Source organism: Halichoerus grypus, chromosome 5, assembly GCF_964656455.1.
Source record: "Halichoerus grypus chromosome 5, mHalGry1.hap1.1, whole genome shotgun sequence".
In the NCBI taxonomy this organism is placed as follows: domain Eukaryota; kingdom Metazoa; phylum Chordata; class Mammalia; order Carnivora; family Phocidae; genus Halichoerus; species Halichoerus grypus.
The window spans coordinates 125,419,479-125,441,847 of record NC_135716.1 but is presented as its reverse complement, the minus strand read 5'-3'; the positions used below and the strand labels follow the sequence as shown (position 1 = coordinate 125,441,847).

At 39.5% G+C, this 22,369-nt stretch overlaps 1 protein-coding gene and 1 long non-coding RNA gene across 11 annotated transcripts in view; one reads left to right on the top strand and one right to left on the bottom strand.

The window, feature by feature from the left end:
* Positions 1–22,369, top strand: part of ST6GALNAC3 (ST6 N-acetylgalactosaminide alpha-2,6-sialyltransferase 3) — a 577,918-nt gene that overhangs the window by 357,657 nt on the left and 197,892 nt on the right. The window contains exon 4 of one of the 10 annotated variants that reach the window (XM_078072896.1): positions 4,809–4,935. The exons of the other annotated variants lie outside the window; for them this stretch is intronic. Coding sequence (XP_077929022.1) covers positions 4,809–4,875 — 67 coding nt within the window. The 3' untranslated portion in view covers positions 4,876–4,935. Of the gene's footprint in view, positions 1–4,808; positions 4,936–22,369 lie in introns of those variants that run through there. 10 annotated transcript variants of the gene reach the window in all.
* LOC118524579 (uncharacterized) lies at positions 4,378–21,079 on the bottom strand. Its single transcript, XR_004911726.2, has 3 exons — positions 20,849–21,079; positions 20,544–20,677; positions 4,378–4,830 (listed from the first exon to the last, which is right to left on the bottom strand). It is a non-coding gene; the product is annotated as an uncharacterized LOC118524579 (long non-coding RNA).

Below are 22,369 nucleotides of genomic sequence, written 5' to 3'. Positions count from 1 at the left end.
GTGACCCAGGATGTATCTGAGTGTGTATTAGGTTACTATGTGAAATATATTGCTACTGTTCGAAATACACTGTCCTAAATGACACCACAATGTTTGACTTGTGGTCAAACATCACTTGTCCTACTTAAACAGTTCCTGAAGGGGTGCCTGGCTGGCTCAGTTGGTAGAGCATATGACTCTTGATCTCAGGGTTGCAAGTCTGAGCCCCACATTGGGTGCAAACATTACTTAAAAATAAAAATCTTAAAAAAAAAGAGTTCCTGAAGTTTTCTTTTTAGTCAGTTTTTGTAAAACTATGGCCAATGTTGAAACAAAAACACAAAAATAGATACATAGATCAATGGAATAGAATAGAAAACCCAGAATGGACCCACAACTACATGGTCAACTAATCTTTGACAAAGCAGGAAAGAATATGCAATGGAACAGAGAACATCTCTTCAGCAAATGGTGTTGGAAAAACTGAACAACAACATTTAAAGGAATGAAACTGGATCACTTTCTTACACCATACAAAAAAATAAATTCAAAATGTATTAAAGACCCAAATGTGAGACCTGAAACCATAAAAATCCTAGAAGAGAACACAGGCAGTAACTTCTTTGACATAGGTTGTAGCAACTTTTTCTAGATCTGTGTCCTGAGGCAAGGGAAGCAAAATCAAAAATAAACAATTGGGACTACATCAAAATAAAAAGCTTCTGTACAGCAAAGGAAACAATCCACAAAACTGAAAGGCAACCTACAGAATGGAAGAAGATATTTCCAAATTACATATCTGATAACCGGTTAGTGTCCAACATATCTAAAGAACTTATAAAACTCAACACCCCCCAAAAAGCAAAGATTCCAATTAAAAATGGGGAGAAGACATGAACAGACATTTTTCCAAAGAAGACATACAGATGGCCAACAGACACATGAAAATATGCTCAATATCACTGATCATCAGGGAAATGCAAATCAAAACTACAATGAGATATCACCTCAGACCTGTCAGAATGGCTAAAATCAAAAACACAGGAAACAACAGATGTTGGTGAGGATGTGGAGAAAGGGGAACCCCCTTCCATGGGAATGCAAACTGGTTCAGCTACTCTGGAAGACAATATGGAGGTTCCTCAAAAAGTTAAAAATAGAATTACCCTATGATCCAGCAATCACTCTACTAAGTATTTACCCAAAGAACACAAAAATACTGATTTAGAGGGATGCATGCACCCCTATGTTTATAGCAGCATTATCTACAATAGCCAAATTATGGAAACATCCCAAGTATTTGTCAATTGATGAATGGATAAAGAAGATATGGTATATATATGAAGGACTATCACTCAGCCATCAAGAAGAATGAAGTCTTGCCGATTGCAATGACATGGATGGAGCTAGAGAGTATTATGCTAAGCAAAATAAGTCAGTCATAGAAAGACAGACACCATCCGATTTCCCTCATATGTGGAATTTAAGAAACACAACAAATGAGCAAGGGGAGAAAAAAGAGAAAGAGAGGCAAACCAAGAAACAGACTCCTAGCTATAGAGAACAAACTGATGGTTACCAGAAGGGAGGTGGATGGGGGGATGGGCAAAATAGGTGATGGAGATTCAGGAGGGCACTTGTGATGAGCACAGGATGTTGTATGGAAGTGTTGAATCACTATATTGTACACCTGAAACTAACATTACACTGTTAAGTAACTAGAATTTAAATAAAACCTTAAAAAAAAAAAACACACACAGTCAAGGTTTAGGAAGTTTAATCCCAATACAACTATTTTAACATCATCTGATCAAAAGTAAAAATACTACAGATAATTTTAATTAAAAAAAGCATAGAAGGTTTTTAAATTTTTTTATAGTGGAGGCTTACCTTTAAATTTGCAGACTTATTCCATTTGTACTCTTCTTTAAATTTGCTCCTCCAAATGTTTACCTGAAAGCACCGCTGCTTTAGGTAAATTGTGGGGGTTCCATTAATATAGGATTTAAACTTGAACTTGCTGTGAAGGAGCCAAACTTTGCTATGGAATGCATTCATGTGCAGAGCTGCCTTGCACAGCTCATTGGAGATAAGACAGTTTTGACTTCACATGCCAAACTTTTGTCACTTTGTCTATTTTCATATTTCTCTATGACTCTGCAGAGACAAGCTTCTGATCGTTTTAGCAGCAAATTAAAAACGTTCTTAAAAAATCTAATATTGAAGTGAATACCCAAGCAATACTGCTCTTCCTAAAACAAATATTTGTTGAGTGCTATTCTGAGCTAGGTGATTATTGGACAGCAGGGTTACAAAAGTGAGCAAGACAAAATCCCTGTTCTAAAGGACTGTCCGGTCTAGGTGCCTTCCTACTTTAGGACTTGGTTTCATGTTGCCTAGGTCTATGGGTAGACTAAAGATCCTCCATTTGCCCTCCCTGAGCCACTCTATACCCTTCACATGTCCTGGATGTTGACCCATATAGAATACAGCCAAGGTCTCTCTTGCTCTCTGGACTTTGATTGGGTTTAGCCAGTTGGAGTACCAGCAGAAGACCAGCAGGAGGAAGGAGAGTGAGGTTGGAGTATTTTTTCTCCCAGCTCCCTCCTTGCAAGTTCACTGCAGGCTGGGTCTATTGCTCTAGCCAAAATTACACCTCCTTTCAGATGCCCTCTCCATACAGCTATTTCTCTCTGTGTTCCAGTGACCCCTCCCTTCCCCTCCTCATGTTCCTCCAGCCCCCACCCCCCACCACCAACTGTTACCCAGATGGGGATACAGCACTATCCATCATGGCTTTGCTACACCCACACTTTCTAAATTATGTTTTCAGCACTGTGTACCTTGACTGAACAGTACTTTAATTCTAAATGTCTTCTTTAAGATCTTTTAGTTCTTCTGACTTAATGGCTTAGCTAATTTTCTGACATACGCAGCTGAAACAATTTCAAGAGACTTATTTATTTTTCTATATGTTTCCGGGAAGTCATCTTATTAATCAATATGGAAAGGTATTTAAAACCACAACCTCTGGTTCCTACAAATACATTTTATCTCTATCCAATTGACACCTTTGAAAAGCTCGATAAATATTTGTCATTGTGGGTGATGCTGATCATGACCCATGTAGCAGTCATGGCCTTCATTGTTAATTACCTGGTTCACTAGGCTTTGTGGTAAGTTTCCTGGGAGGAATAGTCTGGAGAGAGAGTAAGAGAACTCACCACCTTGCTGACAAATTTGCCAAGGCCCCCACTACGTGAGTCCTAGTTGAGTGTTGCTATCTACTCTCAGGGAAGATGGAAAAAAGATGAGGTAATTATTTAAACCCCTGGCAACAGCAATAGCAGAATCAGTGGCCATTTATTCATTGCCTGCTGTTTGCCAGGCATTGTACTGTACAGGTATTGTACTAGAATCTTTCAATTATCATCTTATTTAATCATTGCAATTACTCTGTGAGGTAGCTCTTTTTCTTTATAGATTTTATTTATTTATTTGAAGAGAGAGAGAGAGCGAGAGAGTGCACGAGAGGGGGAAGGGTCAGAGGGAGAAGCAGACTCCCCACTGAGCACTGAGTCCTGACGCGGGACTCGATTCTGGAATTCCAGGATCATGACCTAAGCCAAAGGCAGTCGCTTAACCAACTGAGCCACCCAGGCGCCCAGTGAGGTAGTTCTTAATTCTATTTTGTATATGGAGAAGCTAGGAGTTAAAGAGGATAAGTGACTTGTCCAGGGTTGCACAGCTAGTTTCAGAACAGAGTTCAATTCAGAAGTCTTCTTTCCACTGTTTCATCTCTCAAGAGCCTCTTTGTGCCATTAACTTTGCCAAAGGTCACATTTGCCATTTGCCATCATGTTTGATCTTTTCAAAGCTTTAAATATTTTTTTTAAATCAGGCATTCTATAAATTGCAAAAAAAAAAAAAAAATCTGACTGGGATTCATCTCCTTCCCTTCCAGCGGTACAAGAGTAGAGAGCATGAAAATTGATGGAGAAGGAGAAAGAATAAATGAACTATATATTAACAAAGGACCCAGGGAACCCTCAAGTGAATAACAATCAAACATTGAATTTTCTGCATTTTAGATGTTGAGTTACTTGCCCTGTGACCCGATGAGACTTTCTCCTGATTCCAGATTTTGAACTTGTGTCCTTGGAGAATAAAGGCTTTACCATTGACTGGCTGAGTCACTTCTCTGTGGTTTTAGAAGAGTCCTACCCTATGCTTTATTCCCTTGGAAGCAAGCATTTCCCAGATTTTCTGCATTAGGATGAGGGACTGGGGCTGAAACAAAAGAGAAAGCCAACAAGTCTATCCGAAAACTGTCAGTATCATCTCGATGGGGAGTTATGATGTTTTGACTTCAATAAAAAGGCAAAAGAAAGCAAGCCAGCCAGTTATAAATTTAATTTATGAAAATAATACCACAGGCCTAAAGCATCCAACAGTACAGCCATTGATTCTTCTTTCTTGTTCCTTGGGGAGCCGTTGCTGTGTTTGATATGGTGAACTTCAAATTGTCTTACTTTATCATTTAAATGTCATATCAGTCCCTACACTGAAAGCAGCTGAGGAGCTGTGCACTTACTGGGGAAAAACAGGAGAGTGTTTTTCACTTCTTTTAGGAAAAAATATTACTTGGTTGACAGATTTTCTCTGTTGGTGAGGATTGTTGTTGCTCCTTCCTAATTTTTTTTTCCTTTTCCTCTGTTTTCACCACATTGCACTTCCTCAGTTCTGTGTGGGGCACCGAGAAAGGGTAAATCACGATGATCCAGGTCTAGGGTCTTTCCTAACCTCTGGGATTATTTTCTTTAACACAGTTGTTGGAAAGTCGGCTGTTACCTGCCAGAAGATAAAACAACCAATTTTTCATCACAAGTTAAATAAACATTGAAAAATCAGCATTCTACAAGGACCATTAGCTTATGCATCACTGTAAAATGCTTTATAACTCTTGGTATAAAGGATGCTCATATAAAAATAAATTGTGTCGTAACAAACATTTCTCCCTGTCATGGTTTGTAATAGCCCTAATATCAAATAAATCTAGGTTGAATATTGTTAGTCTCCTGAAAAACCGACCTTCAGTTTCAGATAGTTGGGTTAAATCACTGCGGTGATGACACAGTCTTAGACATAAGGAGATACAAACTTATATCAACTCCCTAGATCATCTTTTATTTAGAAGAGGAGAGATGTCTCAATAAACTGAAATTGCTCTGGAGTGACCCATTTTATTTATGTATCTGTTTATTCTGACTACTACTTCACACACGGTACCAAGGAGCATCCTACACATAGCTCCCCAGGGTTCTTGAGAGAGCATGGAAATACATGGATTAAAAACCATAAGCAGTTACCATTTTACATCTGTCAAATTAGAAATCATTTTTAAAAGTATAACAGTCACTGCTGGTAAGATATTGGTGAAACTGCTAAACTCATATCCTATTGGTAGCAATGTAAATGCTTTGGAAATCATTTCAGCACACAGAAAAGTGTCCATATCCTTTGATACTATATTTACACTTCTGGGAATTTAGCCTAAGGAAATCATTTAGAAGAAGAAAAACAAAAGCTAGGATGTTCGTTGCAGAATTTTTTATATTAGTGAACAATTAGAAACAACCCAAGTACTCAACAACTGAGACTCTTCTGGTCAGGTTTTTAAAAGTCTGTCAGGGTTATATACATGAAGTCTAATTGGTAACATGTAAAACTTTATGATAAAGGGCTCAGAGAAAAAAAGTCTGATTATGAGGATGTAAAATTATTGCATGCCTATGAAGGAATGGAATTTGGTAAAATGTGTCCAGATTGAGGTTTTAAAATTTTATTTTAGTGTTACAATGTTGTTTTGCCTGTAACAATAATTAGAATCTAAAAATTATTTGACTAGGCAGATTAATATCAATGGAAAGTTTTGTTTGCTTTTTTGTTTTAAATTGGAACTTTGCTAAAAAATATTGTAGCTGTTAAATGTTAACCTTTGAGGACTGAAAGTGTCAAGGATTTGGAAGACTGGCATTTAAATAATCAAATTTAAGCAAAAGAGAAACCAAGCAGATAAAAGAGTTAGACATCTTTCCGTAATAATAAAACCTCCTATCCTTATTCTTTTTTGAATTTTTTTAATGTCGGTGCCTCCAGTAAGAAAATCTCATCAGATCTTTTAGACAGAAGTCATTTCCTTTAAATGTTGCAACAGTGTAGCTTGTGGCCATGAACTGAGAAGTCTTCAGATGGGTGGGGTAAATAGGCTTTGTGGGAAAGGCTGTATCCCAAAGAACCACAGGACAAAAAAGGAAGTGTGAAAACATCCCTGCCAGGCTTGAATTAGACCTGAAAACATACACAGCAAAAGTCCTGTTAGAAATAACCGAACTACCCAACAATAGAGAATTGGTTAAGTAAAGCATGCTGGAGTCATAAGATGGACTACTGAACGGGCATTGAAAGTAAAGTAGAAAAATACATTTTAATCCGAGTAAATGTCTGTAGTAAAGGTATATGAGAAAAAGTGAGATATAAAACTATGCATAGAGCATTACTCCAACTTTTACACTCTTGCTCGTAAGAGAAAAGAAATTTAAAAGATGTAAACTTGTCAATAGTGGTCATCTGAGCAGTAGGATAGTGGGCAATTAATTCTCTGTTCTTATCCATATTCTTCGATTTTTTTTTCCCTCCCTAATTTAGGAAAAAGTCATTTATAAAAGTTGTTTTTTTAAGTTGAATTTAATATGTAATGATTGAACTGATGCCTGAAATAATTTTAGAAAGAGGTAACATATGAACTAAGAGAAAATGAAATAAAATAAAATGCAATTTGATTGCAGCAATTGGCTAAAAGTCTACAGCGGTGTTCAGATAAGGTCATTTGCTTTTTATATAACTCTACCAGTGAGTAGCTTGCATTGAAATGCCAAATATTGGTATTTATGTATATGTAAGCTCTTGCTGACACTCTCATATTTTCTTTTTATTTTTTTTCTGAAAATTTTTTTCTAAAATTATGGTGTTATATATACCAGAATCAATCAATTCTTTCTTCCTCCCTCCTTCCCTCCCTGGCTCCTCTCCTTACTTGCTTCCTTCCATAGGCAGAGAGAGTAAGGATGGGTTTAACTCAGTTTGCCCAATTGTTGAAGTTCTTCGGTTTATACAGTCTTGAAAAAATGAAAGTAACAGTCCTTGAGACCCTCACTTAAATACTGGCTACCTGGGCGCCTGGGTGGCTCAGTTGGTTAAGCGACTGCCTTCGGCTCAGGTCATGATCCTGGAGTTCCTGGATCGAGTCCCGCATTGGGCTCCCTGCTCGGCGGGGAGCCTGCTTCTCCCTCTGACCCTCCCCCCTCTCATGTGCTCTCTCTCTCTCTCATTCTGTCTCAAATAAATAAATAAAATCCTTAAAAAAAAAAAAAAATACTGGCTATCAACTAGCTAAAGCTTTTATCCCCAAATGCTTTAATGCCTATGATTTAAATAGCTATTTGGGGCACATTGAGGAGCCTGACGTTAGCCTTCTGGATTCATATAGTAAGAAACAAAAATTCCTTTAGCTCTGAATCTTACTAAATAGAACACCCTGCAAAAGGACAGTGTTGTATTTTTTTGTGAATATATTGAGGGAGATTTGCCCCCAAATCTGTCAGCTTTCTCATCACTGAACAGACCAGCCCTGCAGTTAATGAAATGATGTAAACTCTCAAGGCTACTATCTTTACCCACCCCTGTAAAAGTACTGATAAATGGGGAGTTTCCTTATAGCTCTGTTCCCGTTCTTTACTCATTTTTTACCAAAAAATTTTATCTTTGGTTGTAATACTTGAGGATCTAGACTCCTCTCACTGAGGTCAAGGGACAGTGAGTGGAATTCCAGGTCCAGAGTGTGATGAGCCAGTGTAGTTAATCATTAGCAGGGATTTCTAATCAATATAATTTGGTAATAGCAAAAACTATGGAAATTTCTCCTTAGCTTTTTAGTGGTATTGGGTAAATATGTATAAAGTGGAGAAAGGAAGGAAAGGAGAAAGGGATGCAGAGAGGAAAATACTCTGGCGTCACACATGAAAATATAATAGTCTTTCCTTGACCACTGTATCTGCTGATGGAGAATGACTTGCTTTTTCTACCTTAGTGGTGTAAATGAGAAAGCCTCACAAAAGGGTAACGTATTCATTATTACAATCATATTAGCTAGGTAGTAAAAGCATGTTATTTATGCAAGAGATAATTATTGCATCTGTTTCTTTTAAATTCCTCCGGTTATGTGTTGCAATGATTTTTCCTGGGGCTTAACCAAAAGTGTTTTTTTCCCCTAATAAAAAAGACTATTGTTGAAAGACTTCTTTTTCCCTACTTATTGCTACCCTAACACAACACACCCCCTCCTGTGTCCTTTTTCATGTCCTCATCATTTACATTTTTGTTACTTTCTTATGGATTCAAGGAATGATATCTAAGAGTACAAAACATCAGATTGCCCCAGGTCCTAGCGCGGTATCTGGAGTAGTGTACGCATTCAGTAAATATTGAATGAATTCAATTTAGAACCCTGGGGAAAAGAGTCACAAATTTATCAAATAATTCACAAAGAAGCATATCCCTGGCAGCTAATCCGGTTAACTGTATTAAGGTAAGCTGAATCCAGAACATGTTTCAAATCATTTCTCTTCTTATAAAAGTTTTGTTTAGTGGCTGGAACACTTGTTTCTCAGTATGCTGATCAAATGTGACTTGAGCAAGAGAGAGTCACAATAAATAACACCAGGAGGCTTATGAATGATGTATAAAGCCCACCAATTTAACGATAGGTAAGGCAGAGGAGAGCAGTTATTTTATTTCAGAACAGCCAAAGCCTTGGCAATGTAATGCCACCATGGGAATGCTGAGTGGCTGTGACTAGTTGGGAGGAAGCTAGAATGAGAAAAGTTTGAAATGTTCTGACCGATATTTGATATATATTTTTTTTTATTAATGGAGCCATTGCTTTAGGTGAACACATATGGAAATGACCCCTCTTGCTTCTCTAGCATTTGCCCAGAGGAGGTTATTTGGGCCAGCTGAGTGATATTTCCAGTATGAATCCCTTTTGACTTGAAGTGAAATTATACTTTTTGGGGGGGAACAGAATCTTTCATGATTTGTTTTCTCTCTAAAGTCTAGATTCTGCAATAAATCCATAGGATTTATTGGTACTGTGTGCCTAGTAGTGTGATTCTCTGTAATTGACTCAATAGAAACATAGATCATGAAATTGTTGGGTAGAAGTTAATCAGAGCTCATGGGTGAAAGGGATTCCAAGAGAAACGAATTGAGTGCTGACATCTAGGGACGGTAAATGATACAGTAGATTGGCTAAACAGACTGGTGTCCTCTCCCACTAGATCTATTCTATTTCTTCATATAAAAAAAATCATTCATTCTTATGTTTATTCATTAAATAAAGCTCTTATTGTATCAGTCAGGATCCTTCCCATTTGCAAGTTAGGAGAAACTTCCAGCTGAAAGTGTTTTAAGCAACTAAGGATGTTATTATGAAATAAGAAATACACTTTCTCCTGTATTGTCTGTATTTTCAAACAGGCTTTTCCCTCATACTTCCCCAAATCCAATAGGAAAAAAAGAAGATCAAGGGCTTTTCTTCCCTAAGAGTTTAGACAAAAATTCTGGGCCTGATCTCTTTAGTCCCAAGTGGGTCACATTTCCATCACTGAGGCCAAGATAGCACCTGAGTCGCCTGTTCTCTTTTGGAGCTTAAGTTCGGCTCCACAGAAACTGGGCTGAGCATGGGGGAGGGATGATTTTGCTCACGGGCCAGATGCTGAAAGCAGAGGACAGATGTCCAAGATACTCACTGATAGCCAGGCCTTGTGCAGGTTGTTGATACAAAGACAAACATGACTCAGTCTCTTTCCCTCCCTGAATCTTGTGTTAATACCTTATCAATGCATCTCCTTAAGTCAACATTCTAATCCTGTCCTACCCTTCCCCAGTAATGTTGCTGGTTCCTTCTTACCTGTTGATGAAAACACCTTGGTTAATCTTACTTCTTGCTCACCTCCCAGTCCTGGCAAAAGCAACCGATCACATATCTTCTAGATTTTCCTGCCTCCACGGCTTTGCCCTGAAATGTTTTTTTCCATTCCTATCAGTGGTAGTCTCAGTCTCTTCCTGGTCCAGTTCAGATACCATTTTCATGAAATACACACTGGTTTTATTTTCCTAATGTCTGCAACACTTCACATGAACCTATGTTATAGCACTTAGTGTTATTTAACAAATGTTATCAAATGCTTACTATATGTTTATGGCTGTTCTAAATGTTTAAAAATATTTTTTTCCAATTTATATTATTGTTCCTGGTGTTCTTCCCTAATAATCTATAAGATCCTTGAAAGTGGTATCCTTAAAGAGCAGTGACTTAACTACCCATCGTGGGCAATCAGCAACATGAATAAATAAATGTTCATCCAGTTTGCACATTTATTGAACACTAGCATTTAAAGCTAAAGAGAATAGGGCCCTGATTTCTCTCAGATCACTCTCTGCACATAATACAGCAACATGCATGTGCTTGGCATTCAGTAAACATTTGTTGACCATCTAAATGAAATAGAAATGAAAAATACTCAAATATCTAAGAATGAACTATTTCCCCCTCCTTTTACATTCTTTAGTCTTTTGGCATCATTTTTCAAATTTCTTGTTGTTATTATATTTTTCCAAACAGTTTTCTGTTCTGGTTTTCTAAACTTGAGCAGGATTAAGGTAATTTTTTTTTTAACAATGGGGACTTTTTTCAATAACTGCACATGCCGATGTTGTTGACCCACTGTGGAAAGACCAACTTTTATAAAATGCTTCTAACAGCAAAGGGCTTTGCAGGCCCATATTCTGTGCAGATGTTAGTGAGTAAGAGTGTTCAGTGGTCCTGGCAAAACTGGTGTTTAGCAAGGTGAACACTAATCTGTGGGGTCACTTGCAGGTATAATTGAGCCCTCGCCTATAATTATGAGTTTGTGATTTGAATTGACTAATACTGCAGATATTTCCATGTAGAAATTTGGTCTAAAATACATAAGGCATAAGTGGGTGGGAGGCATGATTCCTTTTCTTGGTTTCAGCTGGACAAGGACAGAGTTTCCCATGCTATGCCTTCCCACCTGAACGATGGATGGGAATTCTCTGCTCTTTCTTTTCTTGTTAGTTTCCCTCTTCATTCCTCTTCATGAATAATTTGGCAACCACCTTAGATGAGTGCCACCAGGTGTCAACTGAAATTAGCAATTAGCCTGGCCTTGGTGACCTGTGTGGGAACAGTTTCAGGGACATGGTGAAGGCAGAAGCCACAATGCAGCAAACTGAATAGCATGAATGGTTGAGTCAATAATGTCTGCGGAGTGAGTGCGTGGGCTCTGGATCTGGACCACCCAACTTCAAAGCCAAACTCCACCTTTCATTACCTGTTGACTGTGAGCAGTTCACTAAATCTCTCTCTCTCTCTCTATCTCCTCTTCTACAAAATGGAAATAAAAATAGAACTATCTCAAGGTTGTTATGAGGAGTAAATGAGTTCAAGTGGGTGAAATGCTTAGAACAGTGCCAGTTTCCTTACAAGTTCTTAGTAAATACTAGCTATGGTTTTTGATGAGTATGCAAAGACAAACTGTGACTACTTTTGAGGTTTGGCTATGAAAACTGGAGAGCAAATGAGATCATAGTGAGATGTTGGGCAGAGATTAGGAAGTTTCTTCCAGATAGGTGAAAGATCAGTATTTTCTATGCTGGAGGAAAAGAAATGGCTCTCAGAGGGTGACAGTTTGAAGATACAGAAAAGAGAGAGATTAGTTGATGGGATACTATTACTGAGAAGATGAGGGAGGATGGAACTCAGAGAAGAGGTAGATGGATGGATGAACCGCGGAGAGGAGGGACTTCTTGTTTTCTAAGGCAGGGGTTGGGGGGGGTGGGTAATAAGGAGGGGCAAAGCTAAGGATGCATATCTTTGTGGGTGAGGAGCAGAAAGTTGAAGGCAGTCAAGACGAATTAAGGCGTTTTCTTTGTGAAGTAGGAACAGGCTCATCTGGTGGGAGAAAAAAGGTGGCAGAAGTGAAGAATGGCAAAAGACTGATAAATGAAGGAGCTACATAGTAGCAACTTCCAGAAACAAGATGACACTGGCCAGAATGTAGAGTCTGACAAAAAGAAGTAAGAATTCTGGTATGATAAGAAATTGTGCTCACAAAGGGAGAGATTGGTGTTTGCTTCCATAGATGGAACACTTTTAAGTGATGAGAAGTCTAAGGTGAACCATTTGAAAATTGTTTTGCTCTACAGTGCAAAGTTAGAATTTAAAATGATTCTTTATCAAAAAAAAGATTCTTTACCACAAATCAATGATTGATTATATTCATACTCATCTTGATTTTTTGAATCACCTTTCTTTTCTTGTCTATAAATTTGCAATGGTATTGAAAGGTAAACTCTTAGAGTTGGATTAGATCCTATCCCTATACCACGCAATCTGTCCTTGAATATACTTATAGATGGAAAACTTACTTTTTATAGAGCTGATCATTCTATTTTGGGGTAGACTGGATATCCATTAATATTGAAACTTAAGTGCTAGAATATGGATTTTACCTTGTTGTGATGGTCACACAAAAAAGCTCTCCCATCCTACATGCCTGTCCGCAATGTTATTTTGTGACTTTTCCCATCAAGAGATGGAGTGGATCCCCTTCCCTTGAACTGAAGTTGACTTGTGAATTGCTTTGACCAGGATGAGGCAAAAGGGACACACCATGACTTTCATGCCTAAGCCTTAAGAGACTGCAGTTTCCATATTTGCTCTCCTGGCATCCTGAGCTACCAAGTACAAAAGCCCAACTTCCCTGACCAGCTGGAGAGAGAGGCCAGGTGGACAGAGCTCCCGGGGGTTTGCAAGAGCACAAGAGAGAGAGGCTCAGAAAGCCCCATGTGGTTCAGCAACCCAGCAGAATCACCGGACATGTCAGTAAGTCCAGCCTGATGCCTGCAGCCCCTGGTCAAGTTGCTGCAGCCGTTACACACAAAGCAGAGACAAGCCATTGCCACAGAACCCTCCCACGTTGCAGAATTGTGAGCCAATAAATAGTGGTTGTTGCTTTAAGCCTCTGAGTTTTGAGAGCTTTATTATGCTGCAATAGGATGTGAAGAGGAAGAGTCTCTAGGCAGGGAGACAAATGAAAAGACCTTGAACAGAATCTAGGTGGCAGGTGATGAGCTGACAAGTACAGAAAGAGAGATAGGGTAAGACGTGGGAGAAGAGTGGGTGGCAGGGTTCCATGTGACCCAGTGATTGGATGAGGGGGCAAAGGAGAAAGCGAAAGAAAAGATTTTATGAAGCTCTGTCTGGGATATAGTGTTGTACGGACAGCAGTATGTCCAGATAAAGAGCTGGAGTCTTGAGGAAGAAAAGTCCAGTTTACAGTTGTTATTTTTTGATGTGACAGCACAACTTCCATGTAAAAATGCTCCCTTAGCAGTTCAAGACACAAGCCTGAAGCTGAGGGCTGCATGGAGCCAGAGCTGTTAGAGGTTTCAAACAAAAAGATGCAACCAACTCTCCTACCCTTTTGATCCAGCCTAAAGGCTGCTCTCCCTTCTCCCGTAAAAGGTAGGTAGAGACATCAAGCAAAGGTGGAGTGCAGGAAGAAAGGAGAGGGAGAGGACTCGAGTGAGAGAAAAAGGCCCTGTGCCGTCCTGTGGGATTGCACCTTAGTTTAGTTACGTTTCTTGGAAGGCTGCATTGCTTCAGTAAAAATAAGGAACACAACATACACACTCAACTAAAATTACCACCTTTCAAAAGTTCTTCCTTTAAATAGCCCCAAATGAAAATGCAAAAATGCGAAACCCTAACCTCAGCTTTTTAAATCACAATGAAAGGACAAGAGATGCTTTCCTTTTATGGGTTCTTAAACCTTCAGAAAGGGTACTTTTGTGTGTTGAGCGGATGGCAATGGCGGTGTCTGTGTGTGGAGGCGACCAGCCCAGAATGCTGAGGTGAGGAGGTTTCATTTAGCAGCAGTGCTGTGACTTCCCATTTGCCACGTTGTGCAATATTTATTTTTTTAAAAAATAAGCCTAAAATTGAAACCATCTCTCTTCTAAGGGGGACAGGATAGGGTAGTGATCCTCCAGGATCCTGTCAAGATTACATGCTCATGCTGTGCAGTGAGCTAGAACTGAGCTCAAATCCTTGTCCCATCACTGACTATCCCGGACGCCTTGGACATGCTGTTAACCCCCCTGAGCCTCAGTCACTTCAGCTGTAGAATGGGGAGAACACTGTCTCCCTCGTGGCATAATTCTGAAGTGTCTTTGAATGAGATACTGTATGCAAAGCACTGCATCTAGTGAAGGTGCAGTAAGTGGTAGCTACAGTCACCGGAATTTGTGGTAATTTGGGGCTTTTCTACATTTGGCCAGTGGTTGAGATGACTTCTCAAGAATATTAACAATATAGGGTGCCTGGATGGCTCAGTTGGTGAAAGCGTCTGTCTTCGGCTCAGGTCATGATCCTGGAGTCCCGGGATCGAGTCCCGCATCGGGCTCCCTGCTCAGCAGGGAGTCTGTTTCTCCCTCTGACCCTCCTCCCTCTCATGCTCTTTATCATTCTCTCTCTCTCTCTCTCAATAAATAAATAAAAATCTTTAAAAAAAAAGAATATTTACAATATAAGAAAATGGATCTGACTGCATTTTAGTCAATGCTTTAAATGTAACAAATGTTTAATATTATATTATATAACAACAGGTCATTTTATAGTTTATAAGTGTCATGAAGATTTCCTTCCTGGGGACAAATTCGGTTGTTTCACAGAATCTTTGTGCATCTTCAGGCAAACCAAAACTAACATGCTGGTTCCTTCTTATTTCATTATTCATAATTTTAGATGTAAGAAAATAAACAATGTTCGAATGTAGGATTCAGCAAACTTTTTCTGTGAAGGACTAGAGAGTAAATATTTTAGCCTTGCAGGTCACATATGATCTGTCACATATTCTTCTTTAACTTTTTACAACCCTTTAAGAATGTTCAGATCAGGAACACCTGGGTGGCTCAGTCGGTTAAGTGTCTGCCTTCGGCCCAGGTCATGATCCCAGGGTCCTGGGATCTAGTCCCTCATGGGGCTCCTTGCTCCGCAGGGAATCTGCTTCTCTCTCTGCCTTCCGCTCCCCCTGCTTGTGCACGTGTGCTCGCTCTCTCTCTCTCTGACAAATAAATAAATAAAATCTTTAAAAAAAAAATGTTCAAACCATTCTTAGTTCATATGAAAACAGGCCAGTGCTTGAATGTGACCCACAGGCTATAGTCGGCAGACCTTTGCTCTAGTGTAAATTTGTATTATTTATTACTAGGGTACTTCTGCCAGTAAGTACTGAAATAAAGAGAAAGAGAAAATACATTAAGTAAATAACATGTAAGTGACTCTGATTCTGATTTGGACATATGCTGGGCTCAAGTAAGACCATTGATAACTTCCCTTATTGGCATAGGACCATTTTCACTAAGACATAAAGAGGTTGGTATGATTTTGAGGACTGGGGACCATTCAGCACATTAGTTTTAACCAACATCCCTGTGCTTTTCTTTCTCTTTCTCACAGAGGAGCAGTTTGGATACAGGCTTTCTAGCATCAAATGCAAACTGCCATTAAAACCCTAAACTGAAAATTGTGTTGCCCTTTATGAAAATGAACAGCTAGCTGGTCATCCCCAGACCACTGGCCCCCTCAGATCTATCTGTGTTGTGTACAAGTAGCTATAGTCTCCTTTCACAATAAGAGTTTTTGAGGCATTTGTCAATCCTCCATCGGGAGGGAAATCCTTACCAGCAGTTAGTGATCCCTTTCAGGGTGTGCCCTGCCTTAGCTTCTCTCTGTGGACCTGGGAGAGAAATATTCTCCTGGAAAACATGATCTAGGATTGTCTTGATCTTTTCTTTTCTGACCTGTGTCTCAAGAAGCTTCCCTGGAGATCCCTGTAGAGTGTCTTTTTTCCTGTTTGCTCCGTTTTCCTGACTTTCCCTTTATTTTTCCATGACAACAGGCATAAAGAAAAAGGAGAAATCATTTTAAAATATACAGTACCCCCAAATATTTATCCTCGCACATGCTGAGAGCAAACCACATTCTTATCTTATAATCCGGCATGTTTTTGTTATCCTATATTTTATGTTTAAAGAGGCGGATGGAATCGAGACCCAGGATCTGAGTCTTCCAATCCTGCCCTCAGCCATTTCCCTGCCTCCCTGAGAACACGAGGTCAGGCAAAGGGACACCTTAGCTGAGGTCCTGGCCTCATGCCTTAATGCGATCATCTGTGAGCCAGGCTAGACCAGGCGAATTCCTTTTGGGTGGGTTGATCTTAGTCTAACACAGAGTCTGGAGGAAATTAAAGCGAACAGCTTCCTTTGTACCTTTCACCCTCAGCCTACATTGGAGTCTGGCCTTTGGCACCTCACCCATCCAGGCAGGGAGAGAAGGTTAGCTCAAGAAGAGCACATTCGTCAGGGAAGCGAAGCAGCTCAAGACCAAGAGGGCCCAAGCACATTTGTCGTGGTTTCTAGGGCAGAGCTTGCCTGGTCTACCCCTCCCAGCCTTCTTGGGGCTCTATGCTCCAGGCACTCTCAGGTTGAGAGCTGCACCAAGGGAGAGAGCACCCTCCAGCCTCCATTCACGGCTTATTCAGTCACTCACCCACCCAACACAGATGTACTGAGTAGCTATCATGTGCCAGAAGCTCTTCTAACTACTGGAGACAAAGCAGTGAGTGTGAGAGACAAAGCCTCTGATCATTTTACTCCATTCCTTGTTTGGAAGATACCATCCTTTCATGGACTCTTTCCTTGATCACTTGCATTCGGTATTGTGAGAACTGGCTTATGACCATGGAAAATGTCTTTGAACCAGTCTAAGCCCTGGTGTGGCCCTTTCTTGAAGGGTAGGGAGGGAGGAGTGGTGAAGGGAGGGCCGTGAGCTTCTGTCTGCAGGACCCGTGTCTTCATAGGGATAACGGTCTCTCCTTCCTATCTCCCTCTGGGTATCAAGAAGATGTGCAATCCTGTTTCATCTCCTAACCTCATCTCATTCTAATCTGTTTGCCTGGTCTTGGGCTCACTTCCCTTTAGCCTACATGAGGATCTTTAAGTCTCAGCTTACTTAGGCCCAGGGCTGTTACACGCGCATTGCAGGTACCATCTTTTTGATGTCATGCAGTCAAAGGGCCTTATGTGTGGGGCAAAGAAGTTCCTTTGCTGGATGTAGACCACCTGCCCTGAGCTCTTGCGAACATATCCTTTTCTGTTTTCTGTAGTCCCCTCTGGTTTATTTTCTGAGGAAACTCTTTTGACTCTCAGGCTGAAGCAATGTTTGTCCTAGTTTGATGTATCCAGGCTTTTCCTTTCTGAATGATCTACTGTAGATAGTTTCAAGGGAAACTTCATTCCTCAGTGAAGTTGGGTTCCTTGTCATATAGGCAGGCCCACTATCTCTAACTCCCATTCAGACAGAGAACAGGCTTTTATTACCCGTAAGACAAAATGACGTTATTCCTGTTCTAAAATCAATACACTGCCAGTACCATTATCTTTTCCAGTCCTGTACCTCTAGATTGTTTTCTCTGGTTGACCTTCTTCTTCCCACGGTCAGACTTGGGCTCCAGCCCTTCCTGCAGAATGCCCTCGTCAGCACAGTATCAATCAGCTAAAAATAGTATTCTGCAGACATACAGAAAAACTGAAATACTATCCACTCCACGTATATCTCTACACCCCTAGAAGAGATTACTCTAGGAAGTAAACTTGGGGGGACAGGAGGGTCATTGAAATGTAGAGACAAACAAAATCAACATTCTTCTCTTTTCCCCAAACCTCACCTAGCCTCATACAGTCCAGCAAGGTTCTGGCTATTCAACATTGGTTTCCTCTTGGCCTGTAAAGACTCCCCTAGGTATCTTTGTGTCAACCTCTTATTACCCAAATTTATTGCTTTACTGGTCAATCCACTTTTTAAAATTCACATTTTTTTTTTTTTTTATATAACATACTGACCTAAAAGTAGTATAGTTGTCTGTAGTTTCTGGTTAATAAAAGGTTAATAAAAGCAACAAAATTGACAGTTCCCATGTCTGTAATTAAATTTGTGAAACTAACAAATGGCCATAATATGAAAGATTTTCTTTACCAGTCATGTTGTGACACCAGTTTGTATTAAATAATGAGAGTGAGAACTTAGAGGATTTGCTTGTCATTGTGGTGAAAATTAACATACAATTACTGATCTGCAATAGATTTGCATAAGAGTTACCACTATCAATAATCATTTAGAATTCATTTTACTCAGATAAATTGGAGTCTCCAGTGATAACAAGGGACTTATCTTCTTCATTCCTGAAGAAAGATTAAAATAATAGCTGTTTAGTATAAGGGGATCTTGGGATTGGACACACCTTATACATGTAGTTTTTTATATCTGCTCTTAAGTTTTAAGTGTAAACATGAATTAATGCTACATGAAACTAAGAAAATAAGACAGAGTGTAACGATGATGATGGCTAGGCTAAAGTCAGGAAATCATAGATTTGAAAAGCACCAAACTGTCACCCAGTCCATTCCTCTGCACGAGATACAAGTACCGCTAGCTGCTGTCATACTTAATGATTTCTGAGAAAGAAAGAAGAAAAAGATCCTTCAGTCATCAGCTTTAGGAATATCTTCACCCTTTCCCAAATACTGGCCCCTCAAAATCTCTTTGTAGCAACCAATTCTTGTCTATGTATATAGCTTAAAATAACATATTTGTTAGAGAGGATAGAGGTGAGAACAACAGGTATTATTTTTTTTTTTTTTTTACCCTGCAAATATGGTATATAACAATAATATCAACTGCAATCAAAACACCATATATTGAATGGATTTTTTTTTTAAGATTTATTTATTTATTTATTTATTTATTTGCGAGAGAGTGCATATGCACATGAATGGGGGGGGTGTGCAGAGGAAGAAGGGGAGAAATCCTTAAGCAGACTCCCCACTGAGCATGGAGCTCCACCTGGGGCTCAATCCAGGACCCCAAGATTATGACCTGAGCCAAAATCAAGAGTTAGTCACTTACCTGACTGAGCCACCCAGGTACCCCCATATGTTGAATGTTTAAATAGGTTAGACATTCTTCTGAGTCCTTTAAAAAAAAAAGCATTGTTCTATTAGTACCCATTGTTATTATCCATAAAGAAATAGAGACTTAAGGAAGATAAGTAATTTACCCAGTTTCACAATTTGTAAGGGACAGAATGAGAATTCAGACCATTTATTCCAAAACTTCACTTGTACCCTTCCCGATTCTGCATCATCATACAATGAACTACTGTCAATCTATTCACGTGCTATAAATCTATGGAAAAAAAATTCTAGTTAGGTCCCCTGTGAGTTTTCTTATCTCTGGATTTATTTCCAATTTCTAACATTTTGCCATAGTGTCATATTCTAACATTAGTCACTAACAGAGGTGTATGGCAGACTGTTATTTTAAATCCACATGCATCAAGAAAATAGGCCTAAGTGGAGGAAATTAAGGTGGTTGCAATTTCCTGATGATTAAGCCCAAAAATATGTTACTAGAGGAAGTTGTAGAATTTTCTGTTCTGAAAATCTGAGAAAAAAGCACAAATAAGGTTTGAACAAACTCTGATTTGAACACCCATTTCCTGATTTTATAAAATGAATGGTTTAGAGTAGGTGATCTCCCTTGGGCCTGCCCCAGCCCTCACATCCCACAAGTTTGTAACTTTGGTAGAGATTGGATGTTTCAACCTTTCAAGGTCTTTTTTAGACTTCTATATTTATGCTTGAATGATTCTTGACTCCCTTTGGTTCAGCTTCATATTCTGGAGTCTCTTTCAAATGGAGAGCTCATAAGAGCTATTATTTAACAGTATCCCAAATGCACGATGTACAGAATTAAATACAACTGTGCATTTAGGACTTCAACAATCATAGTTCATTATTACTGTGTGTTTGTTCTCCTATTTGATTAAGGTTAAACAACAAGACCATATTTCCTATTGGGTAGCATTTTAAAGTGTATTATGTATGTGACAGATGGGATCTTATAAATGCATTAAGCATGCTTATTTTAATATCTAAGCATATGCAAAAGTTCTAGAAATATTTTACATGCAAATGTGTGGGACTCTGCAAGGGCCTATAATAGAAATCCATACTCTGTGACTTCAAAGCTTTAGTCTCGACAACTAATCACTTGGCTATTTCCAAATCAAATTTCTTCAAACAAATCAAAGGCATTTGTCCTACCCAAGAACCAAGTTCTGTGGCAAGTTTGACATTTGAAAATCAAGCTGCTTATTGAGATATTCATGCACTGAAAAAGGCACCCAGAATTTCTTTCAAGGGCTGAGAAATACCTTTTTTCATGCTCCAGTGACTCAGAAATCTGTCAAAGAGAATTTTATCAAATTTCCTTCACACAAGCACACAAAACTCACCTTTGCGGTAAGAGCCAGCTTTCAGAATTTCAGCCCAAGAGGTCCTTCATTTTCTGAAAGGTTATGAGCCCCTGAGATTTCCCTTCTTTCGGAGTCATAATCTCTGTGTTGCTTCTGAGTTGTTAACAATAACACTGATTAAGAGGAGAAAAAAGGAGGAGACATTCCACATACCAATATTAAATGGCTTCACAGAGTAGGAATATTTTAAACACCACAGCATCTGTGGTAAGTAGAATAAAGTGTCCAATTTCCCAGGAAGCAAGCAGGAAAAAAAAAAAAGAAGAGAATGATAAATAACTAACCTTTCTGCAGGGCTTCCTACATGCAGAGAACTGTGCTAGTTTTTTCACATGCATTGTTTCATTTAATCTACCCAACCGCTTTCCAAGGAGGGGTTTTACTATAGCATTTTTTTACCCATGAGGAACCTGAGGTTCAGAGAAATGAAATAACTTGACTGGAATCACCTAGACAAAACCCAGACAGGGTACTCTCCAAGCCTCTGCTCTTAACTGCGCTACTACACTCCTGCCTTCTCTTCCGGAGGAGGAGAAAAAGCTCTGGCAAGAAGAGGTAACTACGGAAGAGGAATAACAGATTGGGCTTCCAGTAGACAGTGTTTTAGAGCCCAGATCCACCCCCTCGGGTTATAGGGGCTGGCTCAGAGCCAGCACTCATAAATGTTTGTTGAATGAATGACTGTATGAATGAATGACTGTATGAATGAATGCAAGACAATGGAAGACAATTTACAAGGTGTTCTGGCCCTGCGGACCCCTCCTCCCCCACCCTACTAATCATACATTCTAGCCCATTCTGGCATCTGTCACTTGGCCATGATTCTGCAATCCAACCCTGGCTTCCCCTTCCAGAACCAGTACTGAACATATTTGTGAAGAGAACAAAATGCCTCTTTGGCAGCCTTTGCCCTTTCTCCTTCTTGCTGGTACTGCCGCTTCCTAAGACCATGCTGCCCTTTACGCTAGCTGCCGGCTATCTAAAACTCAGCAAGCCCAGGGCAAAACCCTCTCGTGAAATTTTGTGATCTACTTACTTCTACTTTCTCCTCCTCCCCTGTCAACATTTCAGGCTTTCTGGAAGAAATTGTTTGTTTGCTTATCCGTCTTCTCCTTTGAATAGTAAAATCTGTGCAGATGGGAGATGTGTCAACCTTGGATCTCCAGTGTCCAGTCATGGTCCCTGGAATAAAGTAGTGGTTCAGTCAACATTTGTTATCTAAGTTAGTGAAGGAATGGATGAATGGATGAATGCTTTCCACTGCAAACCTTACTTATCGAGATTGAAGGTAATTGGATACTGCTACCACTAATAATTATTATAATAATATACTTAATTAGAAGTATTACTATAGGAAGATTTATGGTTTCCAGAGTTGCACATGTGTGTGAAACTAACATATTACTAATTTATTCAATAAATATTTGCGGGGCGCCTGGATGGCTCAGTCGTTAAAGTGTCTGCCTTTGGCTCAGGTCATGATCCCAGGGTCCTGGGACTGAGCCCCGCGTCGGGCTCCCAGCTCAGCGGGAAGCCTGCTTCTCCCTCTCCCACTCCCCCTGCTTGTGTTCCCTCTCTCACTGTGTCTCTCTCTGTCAGATAAATAAATAAAATCTTTAAAAAATAAAAAAATAAATATTTGCTAAGTACTTACTACTGGGTTGTTCTAGGCATTAGGGTATATAATTGCTGACCATTATATAATCAAAATGCAACTTTGTCTTCTACCATCCCTTTACTTTTTTTTTTTTTTTTTTTTAAAGGGATTCTCTTTTTCTGCTCTTGGATGAAAATTCTAGTAGGCT